Source organism: Monodon monoceros, unplaced genomic scaffold (genome assembly GCF_005190385.1).
Source record: "Monodon monoceros isolate NGI ecotype Baffin Bay Population unplaced genomic scaffold, NGI_Narwhal_1 Super_Scaffold_18, whole genome shotgun sequence".
NCBI classification, from domain to species: domain Eukaryota; kingdom Metazoa; phylum Chordata; class Mammalia; order Artiodactyla; family Monodontidae; genus Monodon; species Monodon monoceros.
In genome coordinates this window covers 48,971,510-48,989,925 of record NW_021703774.1, presented here as the reverse complement: position 1 = coordinate 48,989,925, position 18,416 = coordinate 48,971,510, and the positions used below count along the sequence as shown (strand labels likewise).

The following is an 18,416-nucleotide window of genomic DNA, read 5'->3' as shown; positions in this document are numbered from 1 at the left end:
TTTTTTTCCAGAGTCCCTTGAATTCGAGTAGAATTCAACTCGAAGCATTCTTCTTTTTTTCCCCTTGCTTTAAGTTGGGCGGTATTGATGTTAGGGAAGTTGTGTGTTGTTTAGGCATGAGGATGGATTTTGGAAGGAGCTCTGATGCATTCAAGACTATTCCTTTAAAAATGCACGTGTCTCATTGCATCATGTGCTGCGAACTCTCAAGATTTCACATTCTTAGGATAAAGATCAAAACACTGCTGCCACTCTTATCTCCAGTTCAGTTTGAGCTCTCTGGGCTCCAGCCACACCGGTTTTATTTTTGTTCTTCTAAGAAAGCCTCTTTCTCTTTACTATCTCCTGGTCTTTAGGGGTTTCCTTCACCTCTAATTCGCTCATTTCCTCTAATATCAGCCCTAATATCACTTTTTCAGGAAACCCATCCTGTGGGGGGTTAAACCCTCCTAGCGCTCTATTTTTCTTAGCTGCAGTTAATCATCAATTGTAATGAGCTGCGTTAGTTACTTAGATGCTTTGTTTCTTCTACTAGCATGTAAATTTCATGAAGGCTGGGCTAGTCCATCTTATTTAGGTCTTAGTTCTCAGTCTGGCCCAGCACCTGGCACAATGAGAGAATGAATGAGTTGGAGGACAGAGGAGGGAAACTTCTTTTTTTTTTTAATGATTGCTTTTATTTATTTTATTTTTGGCTGCATTGGGTCTTCGTTGCTGTGCGTGGGCTTTCCCTAGTTGCGTCGAGCGGGGGCTACTCTTCGTTGCGGTGCGCCGGCTTCTCATTGCGGTGGCTTCTCTTGTTGCGGAGCATGGGGTTTGCGCACGCGGGCTTCAGTAGTTGTGGCACGCAGCCTCAGTAGTTGTGGCGCACGGGCTTAGTTGCTCCTCGGCATGTGGGATCTTCCCGAACCAGGGATCGAACCTGTGTCTCCTGCATTGGCAGACGGATTCTTAACCACTGCACCACCAGGGAAGTCCCAAGGAGGGAACTTTTGAATGAAAAATATTAACTAGAGATTACCTGTTTCCTTTGGGAAGGAAAAGGAAAAAGTTTTTAACAAAGGCCAGTTAACAAAATGTATTTTTGGAATTTATCACAGGATAAATGATTATAGTGACCATACAGGTGTAAATGAGAATTTGTGTTCTTTAGTTTTGCTAATTGATAAGCCAGTTCTTTGATATGTAAATATAGGGTTGTACTAGGGCAAACCTTTATTTGGAAAGAAGAAAGGGAACCTTTATGTTTTGGATTGTATCTGTAAAGTGTTTCTCTTTACCCCTACTGAACCTGGGAGTGATGTAACAAAGTCTTCACCTAGAGTAGGTGTTCCTGTTCAATGTTTCTTTTTTTTTTTAATAGATTTAAATCTGCTTTTGAAAGCTTTATTAATAAGGAACACTGCAGGCAGGCTAAAGTGAACACTTCTTTCCAACGTGATTCATTTTAGTGGTTCAATCCAATTCTTTTTGTTTCGCTTTCTTAAGGCAAGTTAGATACTACCACACTGAACATTCCAAAACCAGTGAACTGGTTGGATTCTTAAGAAATAATTGTTCAGTGTGTTGTATTTTTAAAGTAGCTAGTCAACTTTATGCCACTTCGGGTGTAAATGTTTCTGCTGCCACTTACTGTCATGTGACTGAGTTTAGTAGTGTTTCCGAATCTTTTGCACCTTTTAAAATGGAAATTTTAAGTGAGGTATGTGATGCACTGACCCTGGCACCCAGCACTTTAAATGTTACTGACATGATAAACATGTGTGCCTATTTCCTTTATTGCTGCACCTCTTGTGAGACTAGTCTTATGACCATGATTTTCACTTCCTCAACTCCTTTTGCAACCCAATTCAATATGTTTCTTTCTCTCTCTTCCTGAAACTTCCTTCTTCCTGAAACTAATTATGCATGTAAATTGTAGCTACTAATGTCCCCAGATTGTGAAATATTCAGTGCCCCATGCTCTTTTTTTTTTTTCTTCCTGTATTTTTTTGGTCCTACCTGAATTTTCCATGGTATTGACCGTAGGTTACCTCTTGTATCCTCTAACTTGATTTGGAACATTGCTTGCTCCTGGTTCTCCTCTAATCTTTCCTAGGCCTTGTTTTTTTTTTTACAGTTCTTTAATTGCCTTGTAATATTGGAAAATGTTAACCACTTCTAAAATGAGATAATAGTGGGAATTCCCTGGCGGTTCAGTGGTTAGGACTCTTTCACTGCTGTGGCCTGGGTTCAATCCCTGGTCAGGGAACTAAGATCCCTCAAGCCATGTGGCGTGGCCAAAAGAAAAAAGGGTTAATAGTATCTGCCACATAGATTGTTGTGAGGATTAAATGAGCCAAAGTAAGTACTAGGCAAATGTTAGCTTTGTTATTTCCTAAGTAATCTCTTTTCTTGACTTATGGCCTCTCCCTGAGACTTCCTTCCTGTGCTTGGCCTTAGCTGCTGCCTATACACCAATGAATCCCACATCTCTCTCTTTAGTCCAGATTTGTATATTCATTTGCCTGTTGGCGATAATCACTTGGCTGACTCACCGGTATATCATATTGAACTTATCTACTCATTTCTCTTCTCCTGTAGTTACTTAGCTTAATGGCACACCCGTAGGCTTAGTTAGGAAACTCGCTTGGGATCTGTATTTCCAACTGCCTTCTGGATGTAGGCACCTGGATATCTCATAGATGCCTCAGCTTAATGTTTGTAAATTTATCCGATCTCTCTTATCTCTTCTTCATGAAATCATTTGTCCATTTAAGAAATACATGTCATTTGAGCCTTACTTTAGGCCCTTATCATTTGTGAGAGCTCATTGTTCTCCCTGTTATCCAGGAGGACAAAATTTCCCCCTTTACCCCTCTTGAGTTCTCTTTTTCTCCCCCCCCAGTATTTGCTTTTTTATTATGATAAAATATGCATATCATAAAATAAACCTTTTTAAAAACAATTTTATTTTATACTGGAGTATAGTTGATTTAACCCCTCTTGAATTCTTGACACAAGGTAGATTAACAGGAGAAAAAAGAATCTTTGATTCGTGTGCATGGAGGTCTCATAGAAACAAGACCTAAGAAGTGGCCAAAGTAGGCAGCTTTTATATGTTTTAGACCAACAATAAATTAGAGAGGAATTGATAGGACAAAGAAGCTTAGGTTTGGGTGCTTAATTAGTAAGGAACTTAAGCAAAGTTTGGGCTTGGTTAGTAAATTAGCAAAGAAGTGGCAGGTGTTTCCTTATACAGGTCTCTGGGCCCTGAACTCCCCATCTCTGGTGATAAGGATGTCTTTCTACCTTCCATTACAGGAAGGGCACCTTTTACATGGGAGATTTATTTCCTGTTTTCAGGGAGACAGAGAGGAGGGTCATAGTCTCCCCCTTGCAACCGCTGTTTCTTCAAAATAGTCAGTATGCCACTGAGGCATATTTTGGGGCAGCCCGCCCTGGGCCCCAGCACTGCCAATAGCACATCCTCCACATTGCCGCCTGAGTTCTTACTAAAAGACAAATATCAAGTCAGACAGATATAAGTCACCCTCTGTTTAAAAGCCTCTATCAACTCCTTGTTTTGTGTGTTAAGTTCCAAACTCCTTAGAATTGCCCCTAAGGACCCTTGACCTTTTGTCCTTGCCCTTCCATTTACCCTGTGCTCCAGCCTTTTCCTTCTCTTCCTTTAAGATTTAACCTAGATTTTACCTACTTCTCGAAACCTTTCCTAATTGCCCCTAAGCTCTATTGGGCATCAGGCTTGTATTCCCTTCACGTACATACATCTAAATTACTGTTCTGTAATACTCCTATAATTATGTTTTTATATCTTTCTCTCAGTAGTTTTTCATTCCTTGAGGGCTCAGACTGTTTAATCGTCTTTGTATCCCAGGGCCTGGCATGTAGTAGACATCAATAAAATGTTTGAAATAATGGATCTGTCACCAAGGTCTGTACATGTTCATGTTTTCAGAGTGCTCTTCATCTGGTTCTGTTTTGATGCCTGGCAAACTTCTATGTCTTCTCTGAACTCTGGCTCTAATGTCACCTCCATGAGGACTTATGCAACTTCTCTAAGTGGTTGGTTATGCCTTTTCTTGACACCGTGTGTGCGTAAGTGTGTGAGAACAGTTAATGGGGTAGACCTCTGTATTATTTACAATACATCTAACATCATTGTAGAAAGAGGTGCTTAAAATACATGGATTTTCAGATAATTGACACGTACCTTTTAAGTGTCAAAACTTAAAAAAATTGTTTTTCAAGGCAAATTAAAATTTTTGTCCTTGCCTTCTATGTTTAAAGTACCATAGCCTTTTACAAGATGTGCCAGGGTCATTAAAGCATGAACTTCAGGGGAGTTCCATGGTAGTCTAGTGGTTAGGATTCCAGGCTTTCACTGCTTGGCCCAGGTTCAATCCCTGGTAGGGGAACTAAGGTCCTGCAAGCCGCGTGGCACGGCCCAAAAAACCAAAAACCGAAAAACAAAAAAAGCAGCATGAATTCAGCAGGTCTGCTTTTTTTTTTTTTTTTTTTTTTTTCTTTTTGGCTGCGTCGGGTCTTAGTTGCAGCACGGGGGCTCTTTCATTGCCGTGCTCCGGCTTATCTCTAGTTGTGGCCCACGGGCTCCAGAGCGCATGGGCTCTGTAGTTGTGGTGGCGTGGGTTTAGTTGCCGTGCAGCATGTGGGATCTTAGTTCCCCAACCATGGATCGAACCCACGTCCCTTGCATTGGGGGGGCAGATTCTTAACCACTGGACCACCAAGGAAGTCCCTGCAGGTCTGCTTTGATACAATAATGTGTTGGGAGACTCATAAGAAACATAAGCCCTTTAACCCTACATGAAAAGACCTATGGTTGCTTTCTCTTTTTTAAAGTTGATTCCTACTTTTAAAGTTTTCTTTCTTTACGGTTGTCTATAGTGATGCTTCTGGTTGTCACTACTTTTTTCTGTGTGAACTGGGGACAGGATTACCTACCTCACAGTGTTATTGTTAAATTTAAAGGAGGTAATGTATACAAAGATCTTATCAGAAATTGTAGCCAGTGGTAAGTACACATTAAAAGGAACTTACCAGCAATTCTAATAATGTTTGTTCTAATTATTTGAATTGTTTCAGGAGAAAAATCTCTCAAGTTTGAGAGATTTTCCAGGGAAGCAAAAGTCATGGCATTTGTTAGCAAACTGTTTTTCAAAGTCTGTTAGACAGCCTGAGTTTATAACTGGGTCCAGAATGGCAGATGCTGATGAAAAGTCTTAAGCTCCAGAACGGATCATTTTTATGTGCATCCATACAACTTAAACCCCAAACTGGGGTCTATGTTTATCTTTTAGTGTTAACAGGTAAAGTTAGAAATGAACACGAGTTCCAATTCTCATACTATCCTCTTGATGATTGTTGCATGAACATGTGAAGGGAAGTTGTTTTATTTCCTTACTGTGTATGAAAATGCTTGATAACCATTCATTCATGTATGAAGTACAGACTGTTCCAGGCAAAGTTCTAGATAGTTGGATAAAATGGTGAACAAGTCAAAATTCTGCTTTTCATGGGGATTAGTCTTGTGGGGTAGACAATTAAAACTATAATGTAGTGGGAAATAAGTGCACTGAAGAAAAATAAAGCAGGGTAAGGGATAAGACTAACAGGGTGTGAGAGTGTTTATTTTAGTTGGGGTAGATAGGGGAGTCCCTGGGGAGGGGACATTTGAGAACTTGAATGAAGTGAGGGGGAAATCCTTGAGGGAGGGTGTCTGGGGGAGATAATCCAGGTAGAGGAAATAGCGGACACCTTTAAGTGGGAGTGAACTTGGCTTGACCAAGAAACAGCAGAAGGCCAAAGTAATGAGAATGAGCAATGAGAATTGTAGTCGGAAGTGGAGGGTCGGGAGGTGAATGGCAGATCATGGAGGAGTTACTAGACAATGGTGAGGGCTTGGAACAGAATTCAGTGCCTGAAGGATTTTGAGCCAGGGGAATGACCTGCTCAGATTTACCTTTTAAAAGGGTACTCTGGGGCTTCCCTGGTGGCGCAGTGGTTGAGAGTCTGCCTGCCGATGCAGGGGACGCGGGTTCGTGCCCCGGTCCGGGGGGATGCCACATGCTGCGGAGCGGCTGGGCCCGTGAGCCATGGCCGCTGAGCCTGCGCGTACGGAGCCCGTGCTCCGCAACGGGAGAGGCCACAACAGTGAGAGGCCCGCGTACCGCAAAAAAAAAAAAAAAAAAAAAAAAGGGTACTCTGGGCCCTGTGTGACCAGAAGGGAGAAGATGAGGCGAGACCAGTTAGGCTACTACAGTGAGAGGTGGCGGTGGCTTAGACTGTGGTGAAGGTGATGGATGTGGTGAAAAGTTTAGAATGTGATATATATTGTGAAGACAGAGTAAAATGGACTTGCTGTTGGATTGATTAAGGGAAAGTAAAGAATCAAGGATAACTTTGGGTTTTTTGTTTTTAATCTGGGCAAAGACTGCTAGTTCCATTAACGGAATTAGGAAAGACAGAAGAATGGAATTGGAGGGAACATCAGTAGTTCAGTTTTGGTCATGTTAAAGTTTGAGATGCCTGTAAGACATCTACTTACATAAAGGTGTCCGGTGGGCCTTTGGATAGGAGTCTGGAGCTCAGGGAAGTCTGGACCTGCTGAGGAAAGGAGGGTATCACAGTAAGTGAACTGGTGGTGATCAGAGCGTTAGACGCTAGAAATGAAAATTATGGACATGGTGCAGTTGTTGGTAACAGTAAGTTCTAGGGGAAGATGTGACTGGGACATAAGAAAAGCTTTTTGGAGAAAGGAAGAAGTCAAGGAGCTTGGAGGCCAGGAGCTTGGATCTAGTCCATAAATGTTGAAGTGAAAGAAGTGTGGAAGGATTGGTGGAAGGGAGAAAGGGGGAGCGGGTGAGGCGTTCACATCCTCAGTAAAGGAGAGGAGTGAGCAGGAGGACAACTTACAACAAAGAGAAGTGTCAGGTGTAATGATCTGGCCGAGGTATTTAAGGAAGGGAACGAGGAACGGCGACCTGGAAGTAAGAGGAAATGAGGAGGATAACTTCCCCTCCTGTGTTAATAGGAGGGCAAGAAAAAACTGTGGTACACCTCACCTACAAGGGCAGTGATCCATGTCAGCACCTAGAAACCACTTAGAATTAATTACAGTTTGAAGTTTTGACTTTGCAACAGCTAAAGTAGTCTGGCTAGCTAGTGTCTAGATTGGTAAGGGGGTGGATTCAGTCCTGAATGAGTGGTCAGAACGTTCAGCTCTCCTTCATCTCACCTGGATGATTGCAGGAGTCTGCTAGGAGGATGATTGCCAGGGTGTCCCTTTCTTACGCTCTTGCCCTCCTTGTGGTCTGCTCTCCACACAGAGGCCAAAGTGATCCATTTGTGTAGAGAAGGAACAGTTGAACTGAGCATTACTGTAATTTCCCTCCATTTTCTGCCACAACAGCCATGTACTGTTACTGACATGCATGGCAGGAGGAGCTCAATTCAGACATCATCTCATAATCTTATGATTTACATGATATGAGGATTTGGTTAAAATTGAGGTGAGGCATAAGTAATAGTTATCCTTCCTAACATCTGTATGTGTGACAATAACAAAATTTGTTAAGCTTTCTTGGAAGCCACGTGGTGTTTGAGCTGCATTTGAAAAAGTGTATAATTATGGAACTTTATTTACCCTCATCTAGCACATATTAAGAGCAAACACAAGTAGAATTTGAGGGATGATATGACTTTGTGTCATTTAGCGCACAGGGCATAGAAATGTAGGGATCAGATTCACTTAATTTTTTAAGCTAGGTTGTTAATAGAATATTGGCACTCTAGTGTGTATTATCTTTGTGTGTGTGTGTGTGTGCAGTAGTATTTTAAACTTTCTAGATGAAGAAACATTGAGAGGTTGGAGGATTTACCTGAGGATGCAATATGATGGAGCAGAGATGTTAACTTACCTCTTGGTGTTGTGATACCAAATCTTGTGCTTTCCCCACTGTGTTATGGTTCTCTCTTTCTGCTAACGGAGGAAATTGAGGCCAAATACCATAGACTATGACATAAAGCTTTTTATGAAGAGTTAGTGTTTTCTTCTTTGGCTCACTTCTAAAATGTTGATGGATCTATGGCAGTGTAATTGTGCAAGCTCAGTACCTGTGCTTTAGCTTTTTTTTTTTTTTTTTTTGAGGTACGCGGGCCTCTCACTGTTGTGGCCTCTCCCGTTGTGGAGCACAGGCTCCGGACGCGCAGGCTCAGCGGCCATGGCTCACGGGCCCAGCGGCTCTGCAGCATGTGGGATCTTCCTGGACCGGGGCACGAACCCGTGTCCCCTGCATCGGCAGGCGGACTCTCAACCACTGCGCCACCAGGGAAGCCCTTTTTTCACCTTCTAATCAGCAAGAGAGAACTGATTTCTCACTGAGTTGATACAGTCTCAGCCAAAAGCAAAGTAACATTATTTTAGTTAGCCTGTATTGCTTGCTTTATGCGATAAACGTATAATTGTTTATTTCAGTTACTGAAATATTCAAAGTAGGTTTTGCATACCCTTAGTCTAGGGGGCCCCTGCACCCCCAATTAAGAACGATTGTTGTAGGTCTTATTGTTGAGTAGAAGGTATAAAGCTGTTAACAGTGAAGATGATGCTCATCGGCATTCTGCCAGCACACATTTTCCTCTGAGTTTAGAGAACTTATTACTCAGAATAATTGGTTGTGGTATTAACTGGTACATCACTTTCTGTACTAATATATACCTATCATATTCCAGATACGCCCCACTAGATTTTGGGAATTCAAAGAGAAGATACCATTTAGTCCCTGTTGTTAAGAAGCTTATGCTGAGTGTAAGAGGCAGATGGTATTGCTCACTGAGTATCTTAGTGTGACAGGATGTACTGGGTGCAGTTGGACCACAGAGGATGGTGAGGTGAGAGACGGTGGTCAAAGAAACCTTAGCAGAGGAGGTGAGTCAAGGCCATCTGGTGATTACAGTGTAGGCTGTGGAATCCAGTAGCTCTGGTTTTGAATCCCTGTTCTGCATTTGGAGAATTATATGATTTGGAGCAAATTAAATCACCTCCCTAAGCTATATTTTTCTCACTTGTAAAATGAGCTAATGCCTACCTCTGAAATTGTAAAGGTTGAATAAGAAAATTTAAAGGATTTAGCAGCACAGTGCCTGGTAGGGACAAAACAGCTGCTCATTAAGTCAAAACTGTTGTTATTACTGCTGCTGCTGGGCCTGTTACTTTGAACGGTGAGTAAGATTAGCTAGAAAGGGCAGAGGAGAAACAGCTTTCTAGAGACAGGAAAGAGTGTATGGGAAGACATGGTGACCAAAGACAATATTGGGGGAATAAAGTAGTAGTACCTACTTTAAAGATTATGTAGAGATTAAAATAATCATACACGTAAAGCACATAAGCGCTCAGAAGTAGAGTCCCTATTTTTAATTCCACACTCTTAACTCCTGTATAATTCCTTTTTGAAACATCTTTGTTCTTTTTGCATCTTTTATTTTTCCGTTTTTGTCCCTGATGTCTACTTCTTGTTGTCTTACTTGAGGGCATCCCTCAGAGTTTAGCTGTCAGTTCTCACTTCTCTAATCTTTTCTGTTGGAGAATTAGATGTTCTTCTGGCTTCCTCTGTCACTGTTACACAAACGATTTTAAAATTTACCGGTTGCCCTGACCTCTTTCCTAGGTTCCTCTTTTTAATTGGATCTTATTGGTCTCCTAAAATTTCTACTTGATATATTCATTTACTGTTCCATAATTCTGTTTCATTTGATTTCGGGAAACAATAGAAGGAAACTGATCTAGATTTGTCAGATTTTTACTTTGCCAAGCAGTGATATTTAAGAAAACAATCAAGCTCACCGTGTACTCCATTGTATACAGAAAAGGACATTTAAACATAACCATTTAAAAAGACCATAATCTTAGAATTTTAAAAGTAATGTAGTGAGTACTTCATTATGTTTTGCTTTCAGACTGCTGAAAACTTCTACATAGTAAAACACTGCTTTGGAGTAAACCTTGTACTGTCCCAATATTGATCTGCCTAAAATTTGATTTTGATCATATTTTTCAGGACTTTAAAATGGCTCACTACTACCTAACTGAAAAAAGTCCTAATTTTTAGGCCTTTACAGTTTGACCCCAGTTCTTTTTTTCAAGTCTTTTTCCCTCACCACTTTTCTGTTACCAACTTAAAAAAAAAAAAAAAAAAATCCAAATAGTGGGTGGTGTTTGTAGTTTGGATCTGACCCAGGTTCAAATCTGACCCTGCCATTAGCTTTGTGGACTTGGGCAAGTTACTGTAATGAGAAGAAGCAAACAGCCCTTGGTGTCCTGGAGCTGCCCTGGTGCAGTCAGCTAGGCCGTGGTGTTGCTGTGACCTAGCCTGGAACTTGAGAGCTAGGCCTTCTGGGTGTTCTGTTGAACACAAACGGTTTCACTGAACATCAGCATCACACAAAGCCATTCTTTGAATATGATGGGTCAAGACCAGCAAAAGACCATGTTATAATCATGTCTTAACACAGGTAAAGACATGCATGTTGCCCAAGTCACAAAATATCCAACATTCCCCTCTCCAGGCTACTGGGAATGATTGTTGATGCCTTACCAATTACAGCTCTAGCCTCCCTCTGGTCTGCCTCCCTACAGAGATTTGTTGGTATACCCAATCATCACATTGTCCTCGCTTTCGGCCAGCACTCAAGCCAGAGTGAACCCCTGCCTCTTTGGGCTCTCCCCCAAAATCACGTAGTCAAATCCAAATCCTAAATAAGTCCTTTCCAATGTTCTCTTACCAAGATGCCCCACAGTTTCCCATGATGTGCTTGTTCAAACTCAGCTTGTTCAGCCATTGGTATGCTCCTGGTGTGTGGGTGGAAGGCATTGGCAGTAACTACCTGGAACCTTATTTTTCCTCATATAGGAACCAGGAGTAATAACAAGTTTTCTGCAGAGTTTTGAAGATTAGATGAGAAAACTTAAAGCACCTAGCCGAGTCCTGGTAGTTAGTAATTACTCGACGAAAGCTTGTTTCTTGTCCTCTGGTGAAGTAGTCTGATCAGTCATGGTCCCCTGAACAGGGCTTACAAGGACCTTGTTTTCATCCTTTCTCACCCGTGAAGTGCTCCATTCTCGTCCTTCAAGACTCAGGTCACATACCTTCTGTTCTGTGAAACCTTTGCACCTCTTAATGATCTCTTCTGTCTCTGCACTTCAGGTATGTATTGTTTTTACCATTGACTTTACTATTGATTGTGCTCTACCTTGTGGCATCTTTGTACTTAACTTTTATTTAATTCTTAATTTTTCATGTACTTACGCCTTGTTTGTTCAACTACATTTTCTTTAAGAATGGGGGCTGTGTTTTGAAACCAGCCAATTACTTTATAAAGACCAATTTCTTCGTATTTGTTATAGTATCTGGTACTCGGAAAATGCTTAAATGTGATTAAAGTAAAACAAAAGGAAGAGAATATATCATTTGTTGCCTCCCCTAAAAATATGGTGATATTGTGAAATTTGCCTAAGCCGGATACTTAAAGCTTTTTATATCTTCTTTCCTAGACAACACGATGTTGGGCGAAGAGAAGATGTCTGTAAGAAAACGGCTGTCGAAGTCCAGTAAACATGCTGAGGAAAAGGAAGAAGGCCAGAGAGACTGTACAGAGGAGTGCCAAGAGACACCTAGTAACGGTGAGGCTTTTACTGTTTCTGAGGTGAATTAATGAAATAGGCAACAAATTCAGTGTTCTAGAGCAAGGATTGCCATCTCTTTAGCTCTCTTATAAATGGATATGCTGGTAGGCACTGTAAAGTGCAGGGGAGAAAAATAAATTGATTAAAAGAATAGAAAGGAACAAATTGGTTTAGTTGCCAGTCACAGCTGCTTTAGATACTGCTGGTGACACTGGTGTGTAAATTGCTGCACCTCTCATAGAGGTGAGCTTTATTGATGTAAGTGGAGTTTGCAATGTATGCTTTAATTTAGTTTTATATATCTGGTAACGAAGAAACTAGAAAGTAAGCCCTTTTAAATTAGCTCATTGAACATTTTTGGGGTATCTACTATGTTTTAGACATCATTCATTCATTTATTCATTCCTTCAACTACCTAACCTGTCAATAATTATTGGTGTCCTGCTAGGTGTTGGGGCTACAGCAGTGATTGATACAGATGTGTTTGCCCTCATGGAGCTCCAAGTTAAGTGAATGAGAACCCCTCTCCTGCCGTTAGCATAATTAGATTGTTATAAATAAGTGCTACTAATTACTCTTTTAATAGGTGTAATGAGCATAATGAGAGTAATGAGCAGGGTACCTAACTTAGTTAGTTCAATACTAGGTTATAAATCTTGGGGGAGTTTTGTTAGTTCTCACGTCCAAGTTTGCTTAACATGAATACAAAGAAGACTGTGACGCAGTACTTGTTAAGGTCAAGGTTTGTGCTTAAGATTGATAGACCTGTAAACACAACTTCAACTGATGTCATCTATTGAATCAGGCTATTTATTTTTGTGGTGACATTTGTATAGGTTTGATTTCAATGAGGATTTGAAATTTGAGGCTTGTTTGGTTAACAAATAGGTGTGGAACTTTCTGAGACAGGTTGTCTTTGGCATCCTGAGACTTCTTTCATAAAGAAAAGCTTTTGCTTTTCCTACTTAAATTTAATTGTAAATTAAATACAGCAGCTGGATCCAGGAATATAAATGTTGCTGCTTAAGTTTGCATAATATAGTTTATTGATTGTTGGACTCTTAATTAGCTATTTATGAAATATTTATATTGTCATATGGACTAGTGTTAGTGTGATATAAAATGTGAAATTTGTGCAAAAGGATAAGCCAACATTGGGTAGAAAATTTCCCCTTCCTTGATTTAGGGACTGGGTGCTAATTCACATTGTCTTTTTATTGAAACTTTCTGTTACCAGTATGATTTTCTCACTATGTCCCATTTTTTAAAGAAAAGCTTTTAGACTATTCTAAGTTCTACATGTTTTCAGTACTCCTTATAGCCTCAGTTCATTAAGTTTTAATCATTCCAGGTTTTAATGCAGATAATAAAAATTGAATTGTTTAGCCTAAAACAAGAAGTCTGACCTCCTCCTTGGTTTAATGTAACTAACGCTGATCTGAAAATTGCATGTGTTTCTCCACTTACTTTAACATTGGTTCACTTTGGGGGAGTAAGCAGATGGGTAAAATGTGACCTTTGAGTAGTGAAGGGCTTAAAGGACACCACGCCATGCCAGTCATTGTGGCCTACCAGCCAGGCCCAGGGGCATCTGCACCACCTGGGGGCCTGTTAGAAATGCCCCACCTCACACTTAATTGAATAAAAATTTCATTTTAATAAGTCCTCAGGGGATTCATATGCAGGTTAAAGTTTGAGACACAGCTCTTAGAGTGGCAGTTCTCATTTGGTATGTGTATTAGTCAGAGTTCTCCAGAGAAGCAGAACCAATAGGATATATATAGATATATAAAAAGATTTATTATGAAGGGTTGGTTCAGATGGAGGCCGAGAAGTCCCACAGTTTTACTGTTTCTGTGCTGGATGCCCACGTACTTCTGAGTACCTTGGCTTTCACCTCTTGACTACTGTGAATACTGCTGCTGCTATGAACACAGGTATTCAAATATCTCTTCAAGACTCTGCTTTCCATTCTTCGGGATCTATACCCAGAAGTAGGATTGCTGGATTCTGTGGTAGTTCTATTTTTAATTTTTTGAGGAACTGACATAATGTTTTTGATTGCGGCTGCACCATTTTACAGTTTCACCAGTGGCACACAAGGGTTCCAATTTAACCACATCCTCACCAGTGCTTATTATCTTCTGTTTTTGTTGTTGGTGGTTGGTTTGTCTTTTTAATAGTAGCCATCCTAACGGGTGTAGGGTGATACCTCACTGTGGTTTTGATTTGCGTTTCCCTAATGGTTAGTGGTGTTGAGCACTTTTTCACATACCTGTTGGCCACTTGTATATCTTCCTTGGAGAAATATCTATTCATATCCTTTGGCCATTTTGTTTTGTTGGGTTATATGCTTTTTTGTTGTTGAGTTGTAGGCGTTTTATAATATTATGATATTCTGAATATTAATCCTTCATCAGATATTTTCTGCCGTTCCATAGGTTGCTTTTTCACTTTGTTGACTGTGTTCTTTGCACAGAAGTTTTTAAGTTTGATATGATTCCATTTGTCTATTTTTGTGTTTTTTGCCTGTGCTTCTGGTATCATATCCAGGAATCTTTGCTAAGCCCAGTGTCATGAAGGTTTTGTCCTATGTTTTCTTCTAGTTTTAGAGTTTGGGGTCTTACATTTAGGTCAGTAATCCGTTTCGAGTTATTTTTTATATTGTATAAGTTAAGGGTTCAACTTCTTTCTTGGGCATGTGGATATCCACGTCAGTTTCGGGAGTATTGCCATATGTGGTAGGCCGGAAAATGCCCCCTCTCCCAAAAGGTCCTAAAACCTGGAACCTGTGAATGCTGCTTTATATGGCAGGAAAAGGGGGCAGAGGGGTCTTTGATATAATTAAGTTGGGAATCTTGAGATTATCTTGAATAGCCACCCGGGCCCTGAATGCAGTCCTGTATATTATAAGTGGGAGGCAGAGGGAGATTTGATGACACACAGAGGAGAAGGTGATTTGAAGATGGAGCAGAGAGAGATTTGTAGATGCTGGCTTTGAAGATTGGAGTGCAATGACCAAAAACCAAGGAATGCTGCTAGCTACCAGAAGCTGCAGAGCCAGGACTGGATTCTAGAGCCTCCAAAGGGAGTGGGGCCCTGCTGTGACACCTTGATTTCAGCTTGGCCTCCAGAACTGAGAGAGAATTTCGGTTGTTTTAATCCACCTAGTTCGTGGTAATTTGTTACAGCAGGTGCAAGAAACTAATATACACTATCTTAACAATATTAAGTCTTTCAACCCATGAACATGGGATGTCTTTCTATTTACAGACATACCTCGGAGATATTGTGGGTTTGGTTCGAGACCACCGCAATAAAATGGGTATCACGATAAAGTGAGTCCACATGAATTTTTTGGTTTCCCAGTGCACATAAAAGTTATGTTTATGCTATACTGTAAACTATTAAGTGTGCATTATGTCTAAAACAGACAGTGTGCATACCTTAATTAAAAAATACTTTATTGTTAAAAGAATGCTCACCATCATCTGAGTCTTCCTCAAGTTGTAATCTTTTTGCAATAGTAACATCAGAGATCACTGATCACAGATCACCGTAACAAATATAATAATGAAAAGTTTGAAATACTGTGAGAATTACCAAAATATGACAGACATGAAGTGAGCAGATGCTGTTTGAAAAATGGTGTCGATAGCCTTGCTCAGTGCACGGTTGCTACAAACCTTCAATTTGTAAAAACAAAAAACAAAATCCTGCAATATCTTCAAAGTGCAATAAAACGAGGTATGCCTGTATTTAGGTCTTTGATTTCTTTCAACAATGTTTTATAGTTTTAAGTTGGTAAGTTTTACACTTTTTTTGTTAAATTTATTTCTAAATATTTTGTTCCTTTTGCTGCTGTCATAAGTGGAATTTTCTTAATTTCATTTTCCAATCATTTGTTGCTAATGTGTAGAAATGCAGCTGGTTTTTGTATATTGTTATTGTATCCTGCAACCTTGCTGAGCTCATTTATTAGCTCTAAGAGTTTTTTGTGTGTGTGTTTTGTAGTATTTTCTGTATACAAAATCATGCCATCTGCACATAAGAATTCGTCTTATTTCTTAATTTTCAATCAACATGCCTTTTATTTCATTGTCTTGCCTAATTGCCCTTTGCTAGAATTTCCAGTAAAATGTTGAACAGAATTGGCAAGAGTGGACATTAGGCATTCTTGTGTTGTTTCTGATCTTAGGGAGAAAATTTTCAGTTTTTCTGTTAATTATGTTAGCTGCGGATTTTTGTAGGTGCCCTTTATCAGGTTGGGGACATTCTCTACCTTTCTCTTAATTTACAGGTAATGCCTATTCTTGACTACCATTTATTTTGCTGCATTGTTCATTTGATAGCTAATTAATGAGTAAATATGATAATGACCGCTAACAGTTTATCATGTGCCAGGCACTGTTTTAAGTGTTTAACAAATATTAACTTGGTTAATATACTTCTAATTCTATTCAATTTCAGTGTTCTTTGAGATATGTACGTAAGTATTTGAACAGAGAGAACAACCTGCCTTTTGTAAAGATTGAGAGTCCCTTGGCAAAAATATATGAAAAAAAGTTAATATCATTGTTATTCTGTAATTTAGCCCCTTCATCCAATTTATGCATCTAATCATAAAACTGGCCAGTCCACATGGAGCTTTGATCAACTGAGTAGGTTGAGAACACATTTTTTTCCCCCTTAGAGTAAAAGCAAAACATATTTGTTTTAGAAAGTGCAGATAAGCAAACGTTCAAGTGTTTATGATTTTTCCTTGGCTACATTCCAAGAAATTGTTTTTGGGTCATAAGATTTATTGGGTGGGTATTGCCAAATTGCCCTCTGGAAATATTGCACTCCCAGTAGCCATATGAGAGTGCCTGTTTCTTCAGCCTTCTTCAGTCATGGATGATGTGACCTTTTGAATAAACTCTATGGCATTTTGAGAGATGACAGATTCCACTTTGCTTGAAAAAGGTTTTGTACAATGAGACATAGTTAAAAGCAGCAGTAAAGTTATTGAATATTAATTAGTACCTTTTGTACTTTTTAAGGTCAAAAGAATGAGTTTGGATATCTTGGTTCATTTTAGGAAGATTAGTTAAAAGAAATGGGAGTTACTAGCTGATAATTTGATAACTTAAAACAATTTTTTTAATTAATTAATTTTATTTTATTTATTTTATTTTTGGCTGTGTTGGGTCCTTGTTGCTGCACGCGGGCTTTCTCTAGTTGTGGTGAGCGGGAGCTACTCTTCCTTGCAGTGCACATGCTTCTCATTGCAGTGGCTTCTCTTGTTGCAGTGCATGGGATCTAGGTGCGTGGGCTTCAGTAGTTGTGGCTCGTGGGCTTGAGTAGTTGTGGCACATGGGCTCTAGAGCTCAGGCTCAGTAGTTGTGGCGCACGGGCTTAGTTGCTCTGCGGCATGTGAGATCTTCCTGGACCAGGGATCGAACCCATGTCGCCTGCATTGGCAGGTGGATTCTTAACCACTGCGCCACCATGGAAGCCCTGGGTTTTTTTAAGATTCAAATATTTGATCCATCTGAAATTTATTTTGAATAATAAGTGAGCTAGGGATCTAATTTGACAGGTTTTCAAAATGGCCAGCCAGTTGTTTCAACATTATCTATTAAATCTCGTTTTCTGTATGATATTTATATACTGACCCTCATTTCTAGTTCAGGTTCCTTTCTCTGTAGCAGTGTAGACATGTGATTAGTAGACAATTTTGAAAGGTTTTTGAGGTCGATGGAGCAATAGAGGATTTAGATGTATTATACCTTTTTTAAAAAAATTTATTTTTGGCTGTGTCAGGTCTTCGTTGCTGTGCACGGGCTTCCTCTAGTTGCGGCGAGCGGGGGGGCTACTCCTCGTTGCTGTGCACAGGCTTCACATTGCAGTGGCTTCTCTTGTTGCGGAGCATGAGCTCTAGGCGCGCGGGCTTCAGTAGTTGTGGCGCACGGGCTTAGTTGCTCAGTGGCACGTGGGATCTTCCTGGACCAGGGATCGAACCTGTGTCCCCTGCATTGGCAGGCTTATTCTTTTTTTTTTCTTTTTTTTTTTTTTGCGGTACACGGGCCTCTCTCTGTTGCGGCCTCTCCCGTTGCGGAGCACAGGCTCCGGACGCGCAGGCTCAGCGGCCATGGCTCATGGGCCCAGCGGCTTCGCGGCATGTGGGATCTTCCTGGACCGGGGCACGAACCCATGTGCCCTGCATCGGCAGGCAGACTCTCAACTACTGCACCACCAGGGAAGCCCGGCAGGCGGATTCTTAACCACTGCACCCCTAGGGAAGTCCCTATAGATGGATTATACTTTTTTTTTTTTTGTATCTCCCCTTTTGCTTCTAAGATTGATAAATGATTTGTTCTTTCAAGGACTACTCCTAAGCCCAACCATCCTTAGACATAAAGATGGCTTTCACATGACTCTTTTGGGTTACTTATATCTCTATGGAGAGCAAGGTGAAGCTGGGATGAAGATCTTCTAAGGCATGGTCAATGAGAGTTTTTTAGAAAATTATCAGGATTTTAAAATGAGTTTGAACTTCTCTAGGCAGTAAAAACCTGCTAGTCAGTGCCTACACATTAGCTAATTCTGTACTTACCACAAGGAGACAAAGAAAATGCTAGTTAAAAGAAGTGAAACTAAAAGAAGTGGAACTTGAAAAATGGTGATTCATCACTGCCTAGTAGGCCTTAGTCATCGTTAGGAATTTAGTCAC

General features: G+C 40.4%; 1 protein-coding gene across 4 annotated transcripts in view; it reads left to right on the top strand.

Annotated features, from left to right (window-relative positions):
• The window catches only part of SOAT1 (sterol O-acyltransferase 1), a 54,077-nt gene that overhangs the window by 800 nt on the left and 34,861 nt on the right, over positions 1–18,416 (top strand). The window contains exons 1-3 of one of the 4 annotated variants that reach the window (XM_029230067.1): positions 8,302–8,947; positions 11,128–11,222; positions 11,570–11,698. In XM_029230067.1, coding sequence (XP_029085900.1) covers positions 11,578–11,698 — 121 coding nt within the window. In that variant the 5' untranslated portion in view covers positions 8,302–8,947; positions 11,128–11,222; positions 11,570–11,577. Of the gene's footprint in view, positions 1–8,301; positions 8,948–11,085; positions 11,223–11,569; positions 11,699–18,416 lie in introns of those variants that run through there. The other 3 variants (XM_029230065.1, XM_029230066.1, XM_029230069.1) reach the window with 3 other exon arrangements.